Raw genomic sequence first — 15,497 nt, 5'->3', positions numbered from 1 at the left:
TAGAGAAATAACTCGTCCTTAAGTACAGAAACAATTGTCGTTTAACAAGGAGAAACATTTTCCTTTTTTTTTTGTCTTTTATTCTGCGTGTGTTAAAACTTTTCTCTATCCTTGCATTAACTGTTTGCTTTGAAATTTCACTGAACCTTTTTAAAAACAAACTTTAGACTGAGAGATTTCTTTTGGCATGTGTTTGGCTCATGCTTGATCCTGCCATACTCACCTGCAGCTACAACAAGTTTTCTTCACTTAACACATTGACTGCAGGACCATTTATTACTAGGGTGCTGCTGCAGTATTGGTCCATGCATATCTCTCTATTATAATAAAAAAAATCCTGGGACAAGACAAGACTTTTTGACCTGGGACGAGACATGACTTTTTCAGAGAGATACTTTTTTGTCCTGCGAGACGAGACTTTGTGCCAAGACATTTAACCATACCCGGGACCGGATATAAAAGACAAAGAGTAAATAAAAGTAGAACATCGTTAAGAATCCAAAAACATGCAGAGCAAGTTAGAGATAATGAAAGTATTAAAATTTGAAAGTCTCAAAAAAATGATAGTAAAGATTGCAATAGCTCAAACAAATGGAAATTATTACTCAGTGAAATAACGGAATAGCGAAAAGAGATTTAATATATTTTTCAGATTTGAACTTTAAGACGGAGACTTGTACATTGTCTAATTCTAATTCATGTTGCTATCAGGGAAAACTAGTGTTTTTTCACAATGAAGAGGCATATCCGCAAGAACTAAAAGATTTGTTGTTTGCTGAAAGTGAAAAGCGGCAGTGACATAAAGTGGCTGGCACATAGCAAAGGCCGGGGGGTTGGCGAGCAGGGGGTGAAGCCCCCTAGTATGATAAAATATAGTATGATACAGTGCATCTGGAAAGTATTCACAGCACATCACTTTTTTCACATTTTGTTATGATATAACCTTATTCCAAAATAGATTAAATTCATTTTTTTCCTCAGAATTCTACACACAACACTCCATAATGACAACGTGAAAAAAGTTTACTTGAGATTTTTTCAAATTTATTAAAAATAAAAAAACTGAGAAATCACATATACATAAGTATTCACAGCCTTAGCTCAATACTTTGTCTCAATACAATAGAAGGTCCCACAGTTGACAGTTCATGTCAGAGCACAAACCAAGCATGAAGTCAAAGGAATTGTCTGTAGACCTCCGAGACAGGATTGTCTCGAGGCACAAATCTGGGGAAGGCTACAGAAAAATTTCTGCTGCTTTGAATGTCCCAATGAGCACAGTGGCCTCCATCATCCGTAAGTGGAAGAAGTTCAAAACCACCAGGACTCTTCCTAGAGCTGGCCGGCCATCTAAACTGAGTGATCGGGGGAGAAGGGCCTTAGTCAGGAAGGTGACCAAGAACTTGATGGTCACTCTGTCAGAGCTCCAGAGGTCCTCTGTGGTGAGAGGAGAACCTTCCAAAAGGACAACCATCTCTGCAGCAATCCACCAATCAGGCCTGTATGGTAGAGTGGCCAGACGGAAGCCACTCCTTAGTAAAAGGCACATGGCAGCCCGCCTGGAGTTTGCCAAAAGGCACCTGAAGGACTCTCAGAACATGGGAAACAAAATTCTCTGGTCTGATGAGACAAAGATTGAACTCTTTGGTGTGAATGCCAGGCGTCACGTTTGGAGGAAATCAGGCACCACTCATCACCAGGCCAATACCATCCCTACAGTGAAGTATGATGGTGGCAGCATCATGCTGTGGGGATGTCTTTCAGCGACAGGAACTGGGAGACTAGTCAGGATAAAGGAAACGATGACTGCAGCAATGTACAGAGACATCCTGGATGAAAACCTGCTCCAGAGCGCTCTTGACCTCAGACTGGGGCGACCGTTCATCTTTCTGCAGGACAACGACACTAAGCACACAGCCAAGAAAGCAAAGGAGTGGCTTCAGGACAACTCTGTGAATGTCCTTGAGTGGCCCAGCCAGAGCCCAGACTTGAATCCAATTGAACATCTCTGGAGAGATCTTAAAATGGCTGTGCACCGATGCTTACCATCCAACCTGATGGAGCTTGAGAGGTGCTGCAAAGAGGAATGGGCGAAACTGGCCAAGGATAGGTGTGCCAAGCTTGTGGCATCATATTCAAAAAGACTTGAGGCTGTAATTGCTGCCAAAGGTGCATCGACAAAGTATTGAGCTAAGGCTGTGAATACTTATGTATATGTGATTTCTCAGTTTTTTTATTTTTAATAAATTTGAAAAAATCTCAAGTAAACTTTTTTCATGTTATCATTATGGGGTGTTGTGTGTAGAATTCTGAGGAAAAAAATGAATTGAATCCATTTTGGAATAAGGCTGTAACATAACAAAATGTGGAAAAAGTGATGCGCTGTGAATACTTTCCGAATGCACTGTATATTGAAATGCATTAGAAAGCAACTTTTTATCAACAGTAACTGTTAAAAATGTTAATAAATTTTTTATTTCTTTATTTTGAGCAGCAAAATGACTAAAAGTCTCCATTTCAATGAGAGTCCTAGAAGCATAGCACCTCGTAGACCGTAGGCTTAGAAGAACATGTGCTGTAAACATGACGTGTTTCTTTGCACTGCCCACACTTGTTGCACACAACACATTTGATGGGCGGTGGCTGCACATAGTGGGTGGCAGAATGTCCATGTAAGTGCTGTCTTAACAGTTGTGACGAGGTAGACACCTTGTGAAGAAGAAATGCCTTTGGGGCAGCAATCTTCATCAATACTAGAGCCTACAGGTCTCACATCATTCAATTGATTGTCACTGTCTTGATCACTGTCATTATCTTGCAACAAATCTAGGTGTTTCAAAACATCAGCTTTATACCTTTTTCATGATGATATACTGTAAATATGGACTGTCAATTTATAACAGTGTTTTCCAAAAAATTTCAATGGCTATCCACTAGATAGCCGCACTATAGTAGATAACTGAGAAGTGGCCTCAAAGCTCAGCAGCAAGCTGACTGCATCAATAGTGGTTGTACAATGAGATGCGCGTTATATTGTACATCGCACCTTGACAGGCTCAGTGAGATACGACTTAACTCTTACTTCGCATTCAAAGTGTTAAAGGAATACTCCAGCCTTATATGATACTTTTTTATATGTTAATAACCCCTTGTATTTTGTAGTGATGTTTAATCTCACGTTTTCATGGAAAACAGACATAACAACATTTCTAAATAGAACAGGAGCAATGGTGACCAACACTAGACAACAGCGAGCAATATAAAAAACACCCATCCATCCAAAAAAATCTCCCATTAAACTTGTGACGCCTAATCCATATGGCAAGTCATCCAAGAAACACCTTAACAGGGGTGGTGCTTTTGCATTTAAAACAGAACTCTTGACCAATGGATGAACGGGAGAGGCGGGTATTCAGTTCAAAAGCACAACCCTATGTGACGGAGCTTCCTGTTTGTGGACTTCTTTGAATTTCTGGAGTTTTTAGCAGAAAGTGCATATATTTTGCAAGATGTGAGCCTATGGATCGATGGTTTAACATGTGGATTATGCTAAACGAGGAACATAAGATTTTTTTTATGAATGTTTTGATATTGTTTTCTGTTGTCCATCATTGGTCACCATTGGCTCCCTTTCTATCAGATAAACACCACACCTGCAACCATACAAGAAAATGCGGTTGAATCAGAAACACAGTAATAATAATATAAATCCCCCAAACCAACTGCAACTAGCAAAGAAAGAATTAAAAAAATGTGAATGTTAGCACTAGCAACCTCATAAATTATAAAAAGGAAAATGGAAAAGTATGTGATAAGACATAACTGCATTTTACTAAATAAAACTGTAGCTTTTCTCCTCATTGCATTGTCCAAGTAAAATTAGAGATGGGACACAATGATTAAACTTAGAGTAAATTTACACTTCAAGTTAATATTAACTATAAATGCTCCAAGTTATTTAGGTAGGCCACTTGTATGCTGTTCACAATTGATACACAAATCACATTGCATAATAATATAAAAATATAGAATTTACATAGCAATGTGTTTCTAATTACTTTCTGAAAGAGTAAATTCCAAAGATAATACGACAATGTAAACTTTCATAATCCCACTGTATAATTTCATCTATTTTGACACATATCATTGAAACAATCAACTTTGTCATTTTTTTCCTGCCTAGTTTCCCTCACCCGAGTGGGACACTGTCACTCCTGAGGCCAAAGACCTCATCAACAAGATGCTCACAATAAACCCCGCTAAGCGGATCACAGCGGCGGAGGCCCTCAAACACCCCTGGATATCGGTGAGCTTAGTGCTTCCTGTTCTTCAAAGCGTGCTACCTTCTATGCTTTGGACTCATTCACTTTCTTGTCCTCTTTCTCTCTTCTCAGCATCGCTCAACTGTGGCCTCATGCATGCACAGACAGGAGACTGTGGACTGCCTGAAAAAGTTCAACGCAAGAAGAAAACTCAAGGTATGAGTATTTGTGCTGGCAGATGCCTCTTCCCTTTTATGCCATGACTGCGATTTTTTCTCTGCTTCCCCAAGGCAAGGCTGATCAGCAACCCAACTTGAATAAGACTGTCCAGAATATTAGTAAGTTGTGGCCAAATCTGGAAAAATGCCAATCCAAAAAAGGTGTGGATCGACGCTAAAATGTCAAATCGAGCAAAAAAAAATCATCAAAAAATCAGAGTTGTGTCATGATATGGAGTTTCCTCCAAAACCAAATACTGTAGGTGAGGCCTTTAAGTTTCAGCCAGGAACTTTACTAGTCTGCCCAGCAGAGGATCATTTTATCCATTCAGGCTTCATCTGGAACAGGCCCAAAAATCGGGAGCTGCCAAAACAACTATAAATATCACAAAAAAATAAAGTGAAAGCCCCACAAAGAGGAGGGTTACTGTTAAACTCCAGCATGTGCACAAAAAATATAAAAAACATTTATATAACAAAGATTTCTCTTTATTATATGAAAAATGTTGGGACGAGACAAGACTTTTCAGAGAGACGAGACTTTTTCAGAGAGATAATTTTACGTCCTGTGAGACAAGACTTTGTGCCAATCGATGAATTGAAAACCAAACAGGTCCAAGCAGGGGTGGAAATAAAAGACAAACAGTAGAAGAAGAAAAGACAAAGATTTGTTGTTTGATGAAAGTAAAATCCACATATGCGAGTAGCAGAGACGCGAAGTGGTTGGCACGCCCACAATCCACTCACTTCTCATTTGTGTCAATGCTATTGTCAGACACAGTTCCTGCACTCTCAGCTCCAAGTGGGGTTTGGAAATAAAAGACAAAGAGTCGAAGACAAAGTAGAATGTCGTAAAGAGGTTCAAAAATATTGGCGCGATACACATGCAGAGCAGGTTAGAGATTATGAAAGTACTAAAATTCTAAAGTCTCAAAAAACTGAGAGTAAAGATCGTATTAGCACAAACAAATGGAAATTATTACTCAGTGAAATAATGGAACAGCGAAAAGAGATCAAATATATGGACATAGGTGATATGACAGAAGTATGTAGATATTGTTTGGCTTTAAACTTTAAGATGAAGACTTGTAGATCATCTAATTTATGTTGGCATCAGGAAAAAGTAATGTTTCTTCCCAATGAAGAGGCCTATCTGCAAGAATTAAAAGATTTGTTGTTTGGTGAAAGTGATATCCATACGCGAACAGCAGAGATGCGAAGTGGCTGGTGAGTAGCACAAGCCGGGGGGTTGGTGAGCGAAGCCCCCTAGTATTATAAAAAAGTAAAAAATCAGGAGTGGCAATGTCAGGGTGGCCTTGCCTTGCGGAGCTCCACACACAAAGAACAATGAAAAGAACTAGATTTAAAGGGACATAACACAATTTTCACATCACATATTAAATAAAAACTACACACATGAAAAATAACTTAAAATTAATAAAGACAACAATCCACTATATGATAAAACACTACAGTATGTGTGTCCAGTCCCTCTGAGCAACCTGATTGGTCAGTTTGGTTTGGGGGTGATTGGTCAGTTTGGCTTTGGTGATGCAACAAAAGAGGAAGTGTAAGACACACAAGAGGAGTAAAGGCATATGAGGCATGCTGAGAGAGTCGCCTTCAAAGACGGAGAGAATAAAACTGGACAGCAGGCAAGAAAGGCATCTTGAAAATAACAACAGAGTCTGAGAAGCATGCTTGACAGGCGCATGCTCAAAAGAGGAACTGCCGGGAAAGAGACATTTACATATGGAAATGCAGAGGAAAGGTGCTGAAAGTACATGTAGGGCAAGAAACGGGAAATATTTTTAAATATTCTATTTTCTGTCTTCCACAGGTACTGTGGCTAGTAAAACATAAAATACAAAGTAATTTCAGCCAGATGCGTCACAGAAGGTTACAAACTGAAGGCAAAAGTTCTAGCCTTACAAAGTTCTAGGTTTCCTTTCCATAACTGTTATAAAATTTAGAGTAGATGTAATATTTTTTTATTATATTTTTATAGATTTTATTTGAAGGAAATAGCATCCAATACAATCAAAACTAGCTTTTACTAAAAAGAAAATAACATTACATACAAGTTAAACTTAACAAAGCTGAATTCAACCCACATGAGTACAATATTGTTTTAAGCTCATCTATCCAAACACTTGAATGTGGGCCTAGGTGTGCCACCATCTTAAATAGGGGTGCAACAGTGATATAAAACATCATTTCAACAATCTACTATATGATAAAACACTGCAGTATGTGTGTCCAGTCCCTCTGAGCAACCTGATTGCTCAGTTTGGTTTGGGGGTGATAGGTCAGCCATCCTGCTGCCTGCGCTTGGGAAAGCAGTATACTGCTGCTGGATTATGTGAATTTCCCCTTGTGATTAACAAAGTATCTATCTATCTATCTATCTATCTATCTATCTATCTATCTATCTATCTATCTATCTATCTATCTATCTATCTATCTATCTATCTATCTATCTATCATACAGTGCCTTTCCTATCTATCTATCTATCTATCTATCTATCTATCTATCTATCTATCTATCTATCTATTTCATTTCCGCATCACGTAACTGGCAACCCCTACAATAACCTCGAAAAGGGAATTGTTAGGATTGCTGTAGCAGCACAAAATAACAAAGGAGTGAGGCCTCTAAAATGGCCCACAGTTTAAACCAATCATCAGTGTGTAGCCTGCAAGCAGCAGCTGCCTCTGGACACATGCACAAGAACTACATGCCTAGGCTTTTCTGTCTAGAAGCCAACTTTTTCCTCATTAAGTTTTCCTAGCTTCAAAGTGAAAGGATGACCTATTGAAATATCACTGTGCTAGTGCCATCTCTATTAATTTTAATAAATCTAATTTGTCTTTATTTTATTTTTTCCAGGGGGCAATTCTTACCACAATGCTGGCTACAAGAAACTTTTCAGGTGAGTGTCAAGGATTCAGGTGATTGCACAATGGCTACCATATTCATTTGGTTTAATTGGAGGGCAAATTAGTGCTGTAAAGAGACAAGAACTATTGTAAGGTTCATTCTGATGAGAATAGGCCAGTCAGGTTAAAGCCGGTGGCATATTACATGACTTCTATTCGAAGAGGATGTCAGACTTGACAAATGCAGTTGCTGATCTTGTCGCTTGAGTATATCAGATAACATGACTAGAAATTGCAGGGCATGACAAAATAGACGACTCCATGTTGACAGTTTCACAATTCAGAAATATTGCAAGCTCACCCTTTTGTCTGAGGAAGCTGAAGCTGTATGGATGCTTTACAGGTATGGCGAGTTCACCCGCAGTTCCATCCCTTTTTTTTCTTTCTTCCTTTCTGTCAAGGTACGTAAAAACACAAAATACCAGGGAGATGTGCCTCTCTTCTGTTTGTCAGGTCCACAACAACCCATGTTCCTTTTTTTTTCTTTGCTGCATGATATGCATTGTAACTCCTGGTGACTGCTCATTGGATGGCAGCTCTCAAACCTGTTCGATTTTGTCGAGAAATTTGGACTTGGTTACTTTGGATGTCAGATTTAACCTGTGGCAGTCACAAACATGGATAACGACTACCCCACGCTTTGCTAAGATTATGTAAATGAAGTCTGTGACTGAAAATCGCTGAAAAAGCCATGTAAGGAGACAGCACCCTAACATAGCTTGCCAAACTCTGTTCACTTAACTCTGGTAAAATAACATCCAGTCAAGTTTTGAAGTCCTTAGAGCAGTACTGTCTATCTTCCTCCCTACTTAGTCATTTATTCCAAATACAGTAGAAATGGTTCTATTTTGAGTGAAGCAATATTTTCCAACATTTGTGTGAAATTCATCCTGCTTCCTTCAGGTGTCTCAGTGTTCTTTTTGGTGAACTCATTCAAATTATGATGAGAATTGATTAAGTGTAACCAGGATATTAGTCTAAAATGAGTCCAACAAGAACACAGGGACACAGCTGGAAACTTTTAAAACCAGTTTAATCCACACTATGGTCATGGGGCTGGGGATTAGGGGGGTGGCCGGGGGGTGTGGCACCTATTCAAGCCAACATAGGGCACAAGGCAGGAACAAACCCTGGACAGGGTGCCAACCCATCATAAGGTCAAGACACACAGTAGGGCCAGTTTAGCAAGATTTTTAAGATAAAAACTTTGGATAGTTTTTGTTATGTGTGTTTTGAATAAAATATGAGTGCCAATACTAACACCTAAACTGAATGCTGATTCAGTAAAACTAACGTTGATTCCAGAAGAGTTAAAGAGTGACAGAATGTTGTTGTGGTCAGCATCATTCCCTCCAATAGCAAACATTTCTGTTTTTTCTGCATTCAGCGACAAATAGTTCTCATCCCTCCACTCCTTTAACTGACAGACACAACTAATTAAGAACATCCTCTGAGAAACGTAATTTCTCTCTTTGATAAAATAAAAAACTTGAGACGAGACTTTTTCCCGGGGACGAGACGTGATCTTTACAAGAAAGACAGAGGGACACTTCCCCCAAGACGGACAAGTCACGTTATACTTACAGCCTTCAGACACCAAGTCCCGTGATACACATGCAGAGCAGGTTAGAGATGATGGAAGTAGGAAAATTTGAAAGTCTCACAAAATGAGAGTAAAGATCGCATTAGCGCAAACAATCTGAAAAAAATTACTCGGTGAAATAACGGAACTGCGAAAAAAGAAAGCTATACAGGCTTTTTAAACGTTCGAAGCTCCGCACGAAATGCAGATCACGTGGCACACCTGTTACTTGTTTCCCAATGTATCACCGTTTAAGAGGGGTTTTGGAGGAGCAGCCGCGTCTTCTTGAGGTGTGCTCAGTCCCCCTCTTCACAACGGTGCCTACTGCTGGCGAAGGGTGGGAAGGGGTAGGTGAGCGAATTGGAGATCACGTGTGAGGGCAGCAACAGCACGACAGCAGCTGCTCGAGCAAAGAGGAGTTAAAGAAAAAAAATATTTGTTTCCCATTGTATCACCGTTTAAGAAGGGTTTCGGAGAGGTGGCCACTGTCAGGGGGTGAAAGGGGTTGGCGAGCAAAGTGAGCAGGGGGCAAAGCCCCCCTAGTGGTCTAAAAAAAGGTATACAAAATACCTGCATATGAGTGAAAATTAACATTATGTTTTCTAATGACAGATCCCAGTGCAAGCATATAAAGTGAAAACAATAAACGACCCAGTACCGAGCCCTGCGGGACACCATATTTAACTGGTATAATACTTCCAAAGCCTAAGTTCAAATTCTTGATATACAAAAAAGGGAACAAAATCTTATTTTGTTATGGTGGATATTATAATCTGAAAATTGCAGATAATAATAATGTAATTGGGTGTCATCTGTATATAAGTGAAAATTAATCTTATGTTTTCTAGTGATAGTTCCCCAATGGATGCTTGTAAAGTAAAAACAGTAAACGTCCCAGTACTGAGCCCTGTGGAACGCCATACTTAACTTCAAATTCTTCACTTACAGCAAAGCATTGTATTGTTGGGATACAAAAAATCTTTCTTATGGTGGATATTGTAATCTTAAAATTGTAGATAATAATAATAGGTTAGATTTATAAAGGGCCTTTAACAATCCCAAAAGAAATTAGGCAGTGCAGGAAAAAGACAAATGTTCATTAAAGACAAAAGTCTTTAAATCATGTTTGACAATAGAGAAGGAAGAACAGTCATGGAGAGCTCAGCAAGGACAATTCCAAAGATCAGGGGCCATGGCACTGAAGGACCACTGAAGGTGTGAGGGACAGTAAAAAGTAGATTACGAGAGAATGAGAAGGGAATTAAGAGATCAAGAGTTCATTATACTAAATAGGTGATTCCGGATTTTGAAAGTGAGAAGCAAGATTTAGAACTTGATATGAGACTGAACTGGTAACGAATGAAACTGAAAGAGAAGGTGGTGATGTGGGCAGAACGCATTGTATAAGTGAGGACTCTAGTGGCAGATTTCTAAATTGTGAAGGCTTTGTGGGAAAGCTAATGAAGGGAGAATTAGAATAATCAATACAAGATGTAATGAAAGCATGAACCAAAGTTTGTGCATCATTACAAGTGAGAAATGGTCTGAAGACAAGCGGAGGGGAAAGAATGTAGTCTTTGTGGGAAACTTCATATGCGGCTAAAGAAATAAGTAATGAGTCAAATATGACAAAATGATCAGGCTTAACAAGCACAACATCAATATTAACAGAAAAATGAGATGATTTAGGTAGCAAGGATTTTGGTTCCAGCCAGTATAACTTCAAATTTGTAATTGTTTAAATTAAGAAAGTTATCCCACATCCAAAGTTTTATACCTAAAATACAATCCATTAATATATTGGGAGGAGAGTCGGTGAAAGAAGTGAACTAAGAGATAACTGAATATCTTCTGCATAACAGTGAAGGTTAAGGCCAAGACAATGAGCAATCTGACCAAGTGGAAGAACAAAGAAAGAGCTCAAGAACTGATCCCTGAGGGACAACCACACACACAACAGGAGAGACCAGGATTTGTGACCACCCTTAAACTGATAAAGGACAAATAAAACACATTGTTAAAACAGACTCTTATCAGTTTAGTCCAGGGATCTCAAACTCCAGTCCTGGAGGACCGCAGTGGCTGCAAGTTTTCATTATAGCCCTTTTCTTAATTAGTGACCTGTTTTTGCTGCTAATTAACTTCTTTTGAATTCATTTTAATCGACTTGTGCTTGAAGACTCAGACCCCTCAATTATTTTGTTTTCCTTAATTAGAAGTCAAACAATAACGAGATATAAAATGAACCAAAACAGGATCAGCAAACTGTGACCATCATACAATACCTGAAAATAAAAAGGGTGGAGGTCTCAGGAATGTTGATTTGCTCAGGTCCCCAAAACATTTTAACAGTGCTCTTAGAAAAGTAAAGAAAAAATCAGCAATTTTTAAAATGTCCACTATTGTACAATGAGAACAGCAACAAGCCATGAAATTAAAGAATGGGTTTAATTAATGACAAGACTTGGCACCTAATTAAGCAACTGGGTGGAATGAAATTGGCTGGAGTTTGAGGCCCTGGCTTATAGTTGGTCTTCTGTTGGCTCACTCGTTTTACATTTCATCTCTTTTTAAGGAAAGAAATGAAGTAATTCAAAGGAAAGATGTAGAAATTCCGGGGAACAAATCTTAAAAAACAAGTCAATTACAATTAGTTCAAAAGAAGTTAATTAGTAGCAAAAAAAAAAAAAATAGGTCACTAATTAAGAAAAGGGTTAGAATGAAAACCTGGAGTTTGAGATCCCTGGTTCAGTCTCCAATTCCAATCATTAGGTAGCGAGGACCTCTAGTGGCCAAGGGTTGGCACTGCCAAACATGTGGTTGGCTTTTGAATATTTTGTGAATTTCACATCCAGATGCCACAGTAGAAAGCCTTTCGACATGCACATTTGTGGGTGATGACTGGATGGTGTATCTCATATGTTCTTTGCCTCAATATTGACTCTCAGATTTACATTCTACAATGCCGCACTGTGCTTGAAATCATCCAGTCATTTGCACATCGACAGTTGTAAAAAGCAGCTTCCAAATCAGTGATTGCAGCGTGAAATGCAAAGTACCGACTCGCAGTGTGGTAACGTGCCAGCACTTGCTAGTGTTTGTTAGGATGTGCGCTGGCGTGTGTGTGTGTGAAAGTGCCATTGACATATTTGCACAGAGAAGGAATTCTTCAAAATCTTAATACAGAGAGACTCAGAAGACACCATTACCCACAAACTCAGTATTCTGGTTTTATTATGTGAATGGAATCTCCTTTCTGTTGATTTATGGAGCTTTTAACTTATGGAGCCGGGATATTTTTGAATTTGGGTAGAGGTATGCTAAAAGAGATTCCAGCCTTTTTTTAGCTTTACATGCTGGGTCGGCTTTCACCAAGCAAGACCCCATAACCAAAATAAGTGGTGCTTTTATAGTGACATTCCAGTGTTCATCAGGAGTTTAGAATACCCACAGAGAAGAAAGATCTTCAGATCCATATGATTTTTTTTTTCTTAAAGAAAGTTTTTTAGGGGTCCTAGGAACATATCATAGCAGTCACATACCTGCTGTAACAGAGAGCATGGATTAGCTGGTATCCTGGCAGGAATGGGTGGTCCTTCAACTGGTCAGGTGGAAATTATAATATAACTCCAAATCAGAAAACGTTGGGATGGTATGGAAAATGCAAATACAGTAAAAAAAAAAACAGTCATTGTCCGGTCCGCTATATCCTGACAAAGGGTCACGGGGGTCTGCTGGAGCCAATCTCAGAAAATATGGGGCGTAAGGCAGGAACAAATCCCGGGCAGGGCGCCAGACCACCGCAGGGCACACACACCAAGCACATCCATCCATTATCCAACCCGCTATATCCTAACTACAGGGTCACAGGGATATGCTGGAGCCAATCCCAGCCCAACACAGGGCACAAGGTAGGAAACAAACCCTGGGCAGGGTGCCAGCCCACCACAGGGCACACACACACACACACACACCCACACACCAAGCACATACTTGGGACAATTTAGGATCGCCAATGCACCTAACCTGCATGTCTTTGGACTGTGGGAGGAAACTGGAGCACCCGGAGGAAACCCAAGCAGACACAGGGAGAACATGTAAACTCCACGCAGGGAGGACCCGGGAAGCGAACCCGGGTCTCCTAACGGCGAGGCAGTCACATTACCATTGTGTAACTGTGCCCCCTACTTGTTTGATTATTAACAGTATAATTTTTTTTTTAAAAGAAGTTAACAATTTATCTGTAAAACGTAATATACATACTTTAATGCATTTCATCATGAAAATGATATAAAATATAAATCTTGGATTCTAAAGGATTGGAGTGCCATAATATCATCGATTATGTATGGCGTTTGCTGTTTGCAACTGCCCAGAGTGCAAGAGGAAGCCTGCTAAGAAGTGCGTATGAATTAACACTTGGGTCGGGAAGCACCTACAATAGTCAGTCAGTAAGTCATTGTCGAACCCGCTATATCCTAACACAGGGTCATGGGGGTCTGCTGGAGCCAATCCCAGCCAACACAGGGTGCAAGGGAGGAACAAATCCCGGGCAGGGCACACACACACACCCATACACCAAGCACATACTAGGGACAATTTAGGATCGCCAATACACCTAACCAGCATGTCTTTGGACTGTGGGAGGAAACTGGAGCACCCGGAGGAAACCCAAGCCGACACGGGGAGAACATGCAAACTCCACGCAGGGAGGACCCGGGAAGCAAACCCGGGTCTCCTTACTGCGAAAAAATGCAATGATTCCTAAATTTGCTTTGACTTTAATTTCATTACAAACAGTATGAACTCAAAACATTGCACGTTTGGCCTGGTCAGCCTCATTTCATTTGTTAATATACATTTATTCCTCAGTTTCAGGCCTGCAACACATTCTAAAAAAAAATCTGACGGGGCAAATTAGGGCCAGTAGTGAGGTTAAATGATGAAATAATGATGTGATTTCAAAGAGGTGATGTCAGCAGGTGATTGTAATCCTGCTTTGGTACAAGAGCAGCATCGACGAAAGGCTGAGTGTTTGAGGAGCAGAGATGGGCAGAGGATCTCCACTTTGTCAACCAACGTGTGAGAAAATGATTGAAATGGTTAAGAAAAATATTCATCAAAGAAAGTTCGGAGGGGATTTACATATTTCTCCCTCCACAGTGCATCATATTATTAAACAATTCAAGAAATCTGGAGGAATTTCAGTAAGCTGAACAACCGGGATCTCCAATCTCTCAGATTTCAGGCACTACATCAGAAACCATCATTCATCAATAGCTGATATCACCACATGGGCAAAGGATCACTTTGTCAAGTACCACCATATGGAGTTACATTCACAAATGCAACTTCAAACTTTAATGTGCAAAAAAGAAGAAGAAGCCTTATGTGAACCATGTCCAGAAGCAGTGTCAACTTCTCCAGGCTCAGAGGCATTTGCGATGGACCATCACACAGTGGAAATGTGTATTGTGGTCAGATCTTTTTTGGAAGAAACAGATGCCCTGTGCTTTGGACCAAAGATGAAAAGGACCTTCCAGACTGTTATTAGCAACTAGTCCAAAAGCCAGGGTTTGTCATGGTATGGGGTTGTGTCCGTTCTCTTAGCAAAGATAATTTACACTTAAATCACAAAGTTACATATGCTGCCTTCAAGATGCATTGCATTTTTCAACAAGATAATGCAAAACTACGTTCTGCATACTTTACAAAGATATGGCTGCAGAGGAAGAGGGTCCAGGTATTAGACTGGCCTGCCTGTAGTCCTCACCTGTCTCAAGTAGAGAATGTGTGGAGAATCTGGAGAGGAAAAATGTGACAATGATGACCCCATACTGTTGCACACTTTAAGATGTGTTTGCAGGAGGAATTGGACGAAATCACATCTGAAACGTTTCATCGCTTGGTATCCTCAGTGACAAAACGTATTTTTAAGTGTTTCGAGAAGGAACGACTGCATTACAAAATGGTGAATGCTTTACCGTTCCAACGTTTTTTGGAATGTCTTTCAGGCCTGAAATGTAGGAATGGATGTTATAACAAGAACGACCAAAAGACATTGGGAAGGTTTGGAGCAGCCACCCATATAATATTTCCTGTCTGCAAAATCTGTTCAATAGCAAAGACATGTTCACACGATTGAGTCCAAAACAGAAGTGAGTATCCTCTTCAGATGGTGGCTTTTTAAACCCCTGCAGGGGAAGTGATGTCATCAGGACCAGAGCTGGAAGTGACGACATTGGCTGCCCCAGAACAGGGCGGGATTTCCCGAGAATGGTCTTCAAGAAATTGGAAAGAGAGAATTAGTGCACTTTGCCACCTCCTGGTCCAGCATGGAAATACATTTATTCAAGCCCTGTAATTGTCCCCTAAACATGCGTGTGTGACAATGTATATTAACAAATGAAATGAAGTTGACCAGGCCAAACATGAAATATCTTGGATTCATTCTGTCTGCAATGAAATAAAAGTCAAAGTAAATTTAAAGAATGC

General features: G+C 39.9%; 1 protein-coding gene across 2 annotated transcripts in view; it reads left to right on the top strand.

Moving 5' to 3' along the window:
- camk2a (calcium/calmodulin-dependent protein kinase II alpha) overlaps positions 1-15,497 on the top strand; it is a 410,473-nt gene that overhangs the window by 334,571 nt on the left and 60,405 nt on the right. For both annotated transcript variants that reach the window (XM_039774535.1, XM_039774534.1), the window contains exons 10-12: positions 4,184-4,306; positions 4,395-4,478; positions 7,371-7,413. In XM_039774535.1, the coding sequence (XP_039630469.1) occupies positions 4,184-4,306; positions 4,395-4,478; positions 7,371-7,413 (250 nt within the window). The remainder of the gene's footprint in view (positions 1-4,183; positions 4,307-4,394; positions 4,479-7,370; positions 7,414-15,497) is intronic.

This window comes from Polypterus senegalus, chromosome 13, assembly GCF_016835505.1.
Source record: "Polypterus senegalus isolate Bchr_013 chromosome 13, ASM1683550v1, whole genome shotgun sequence".
Lineage (NCBI taxonomy): Eukaryota > Metazoa > Chordata > Cladistia > Polypteriformes > Polypteridae > Polypterus > Polypterus senegalus.
Note: the sequence above shows the minus strand (reverse complement) of the source record. Positions and strands in the feature narration are given on the sequence as shown.